The sequence below is a fragment of the Athalia rosae genome, chromosome 3, assembly GCF_917208135.1.
Source record: "Athalia rosae chromosome 3, iyAthRosa1.1, whole genome shotgun sequence".
Classification (NCBI taxonomy): domain Eukaryota; kingdom Metazoa; phylum Arthropoda; class Insecta; order Hymenoptera; family Athaliidae; genus Athalia; species Athalia rosae.
In genome coordinates, this window is record NC_064028.1 from 19,534,543 (window position 1) to 19,538,132 (window position 3,590).

The window sequence follows — 3,590 nt, forward strand, 5'->3', positions numbered from 1 at the left end:
AAATTTTGAATCATTATTCATGTAGACCAAACCCTTGATTCTGGTCTCAGATTCTATTCAATTCATAATTAGTAATAAGAGTAGGGACTTCTGGATGAACTAATAAAGCAGATCATCATTTCCAAAAGACAGGTATGTTTTATTGATCAAATTTATCTGTATATTATTCAAGCTACAGTTTTCACTAGAATAAAAAGAATTTTTTTCAATCCGTTTGATGTACTCAACAATCTACCTACCATAATTGTTGAGAAGTGTTTCGGTCGGTCCTATAATGTACAAGTAATTTCGAATCACGCCTTGCGCGAATATCATTTTCTATATTTTTAATTAGATACTTGCTAAATATTTCGCCAGGCATATTGCAAGAAAAATGTTTGTATACTTACAAACACAGCCTAGGTTCTCGTCAAGTGAATCTGAATAATTATTTTTTTTTCTTTATTATAAAAATATACACCGTTAAAACTGTATTGCTTGTTTGGAACAAGTTTCAGAAGATTAGATTTTAAATGAAATCTATTAGTAAAAATAAATGCAACCGCTGATCTTAACGGGGAAACAATAATGCGTTAATTCGATTTAAAAATTATCTCTTGGGACTAAGAGTTCTAACGAATATTAGGCGGTAGAAAAATGAGATGATTTACATCATCAATGTTGATAGTAGTCGTGAAACCACATTTTCACTGAATGAAAGTATTCATTTTATGTCATTGAATAAAATCAAAGACCGTCTTCTCTTTTACAGAACGTAGATTTTTTTATACTTTTCTGGTAAACTTATATCGAAACACGTTGTAGCAAGTGCAAAGAAGCTACTAATTCTTAGTAAATTAATTAGTGGCTAATGAACATGCGTTAAAAATCTTATACACTAGATGTTCTAGTGAGACTTCTATTGGACTTTGTAACATTATGCAGATAACACATAGGTAATATTTATTACTCATCTTTCAATTAATCGTATTCGGATTACACATATGCCATTATAAAAATACTATCTTACAGAACATTCGTACATTCGTTCGCACGAGAGTCACACTTAATGATCGTACAAGCACGCGTGCCACAGAAATAATAAAAGTTATATTCTTACATAAAATTATGGATAATATTAGTCTTCTAATGGAAACAATGGTGTATCGTATTTACACAGAAAATGGAGAAGCTTTCTATAGTTCTTAAACTATCGTATTATTTCAATAGTTATATATATTATTACACTACGGTGGTATCGTATCGTACAAACATCGTCGCAAGTACCATATCTCAGTTGCAGAGATTCGTCCTGCGTCAGTAATATTCTCTTGGATCTGAATGTTATCAAATGCCTCCATCTAATACACAATAATTGAATTGACAGAGGAATCAATGTAGTTATTTATACATATCTTTGCATGTCCGTTATTTTACAGAGCTTCAGTGTTATTTTCAAGTACATAAACTTGATGAAGCGCAAGTATTTTCTTGATCGGAAAGATACAAGGTATGGAACAGCATGTCATCACTTTGACCATTCTAACCATTTAGTGATGCTGTTTAATGAAGATCTTACTTAGCAGGATTTGAAGGAGTATTCAAGATATTTTCGAGCGCTATGACGCCGTGAATCGCGCCATTTACAAGAATATGTCCAGCTTGTGTTTAAACAATGTAACGGAGAATGGAACGATAAATACATATGTGTCTCACGTTAGTCGTCAAGTTTATGATATACAAGTCAAAACTATTACATATATATATAATAAACATATGTATATATATCTATTAGTTCATTCGTAATATTTGAAGTTCGTCAAAGAGGCTCCCATATCCCAGAAGTTCGAATCAGAAAAAAACCTAGACCCAATTTGTTTTCACCAAATTATCATACCTGTAGCTGCCACATTAATTTTGAATCTAATGATAAAAGAATCATACTTGATCAATGGATAGTTGTCAGATAATGTGTAGATTTGTAAGTTCAGAGCAGCAATGTGGTGTAACGCTATGTGCATGGGACCATGCAATCTCCTTTGAGCGATATGCATATGATCTGTTTGGCGATGTTGAAATCTTTTTAATTCTTCTCCCAGGAATCAGCACGAGGCTTTTTTTTTTTTTGGTCGAAGGGACGTGCTTCACCTTTTTTACTGAAAGGCTTCCAAGTACAATGTTGTTGCATCTTTTACCTAATCAAGGTAATGTCTAGTCAGGGGCTCCTCTTTTTAACCTCTCTGTCCTTCGTGGGTTGGGTAAAAATGACCGTAGGTATCACACCAGGCAATAAAAGTTCTTTACGGTTTCTTATGCGGTCTCTTCAACAGTAGGTAGCCAGAATGCCATGTTGGTGCACGCAGATGCCAGCATCATATATTTTGGATTAAACTGAATGCACTGAACTGGGGCAGGGTGATCACCATTAAGAACACATATTTTGCATCCAGTATCTGCGTTCCATACGTGAACTCTACCATCTGTAGACCCACTGAAAACAAACTGTGAATCCGGACTGAAACTAGCCTCGATTGGTATTCCCTTGTTGTTCAGATGTCCAGTAAATGTCTGTAGCGGTGTACCGTGAAAAGCATCTATCAGCCGAATTATACTTCCATTGGTAGATATAAGAATGGTCTTTCCATCTCTACTGAATTTGAGACCTGTCCAGTCACATTCCTTTTCTTGAGACAATTTGAAAGTTACAAAGGGACCCTTGTCGAAGCTACGGAGATCATAAAGCTTGACACACTCTGAATTAACACCAGCAGCAAAAATCAGACCTTCCGGATCATACGCAGCAACTGGGCGACCGGATAGTTGCATCAATCCTTGACAGTTTGGTGACTTGAGGTCCCAGAGACGCAGCGTCTTGTCGAGGGAACCGGAGAGGAAGGTATCTTCAATAGGAGAGATGCATAGAGAAACAACCTTTTTAGTGTGACCAGGAAAGTATCGGATGTACTTGTTGTCGTGAAGGGAGAGGTAACGTATCGTGTCATCTACCTTGGTACTACTGTGTATCGCTGTATTTTTTGCATGCGTAAAGTGAATGTGATCAACACCATACTTCTTCGAGTTTACTGTTCGGACTTGAGTCCCTTTTTCGCAGTCGTAGATTACTATTTGGTCGTCCTCTGAGCATGATATTAATGTATCACCGCTTGGGGAGAAATCTATACTGTTTATTTTGTCAGTGTTCTCGCGGAAGACTTTCGCCACCTTGAAACTTCTCACCACGTGGTCGACCAGCTTCATCCTGATCGGTGGGATTGTTACCGGACCTCAATGAGAGCCGCCCGGGTGCCGGGATACTCCTTTTATTTTTGCAAATTTTTCAACTACAGAATAAACAGACTCGCCGCTTTACACAGCTAGACAAAGGGACGATTTTCTCCAATGGACGCAATCAACGCAATCGGCGGAACTTGCCCACCGTAGCCAAAACACACGTTACCAACTTTTTGAAAATTCAAACAGACGGTGGCGACAATACGATCTAGTGCTTGGACCATTGAACTAGTGATTGGACCATTTGATTCAGTCATAAGATGGCGCTTAGATCCAAGTCGTCAGTGGTCGTCACTAGTCGTCACTAGTCGTTACTGGAC

General features: G+C 37.3%; 1 protein-coding gene across 1 annotated transcript; it reads right to left on the reverse strand.

The window, feature by feature from the left end:
- Positions 1-118: 118 nt before the first annotated feature.
- LOC105689831 (WD repeat-containing protein 82) lies at positions 119-3,446 on the reverse strand. Its single transcript, XM_012407153.3, has one exon. It carries the CDS (start codon positions 3,235-3,237, stop codon positions 2,290-2,292), a length of 948 nt encoding a protein of 315 aa, XP_012262576.1. The 5' UTR covers positions 3,238-3,446; the 3' UTR covers positions 119-2,289.
- Between the last annotated feature and the right edge of the window lie 144 nt (positions 3,447-3,590).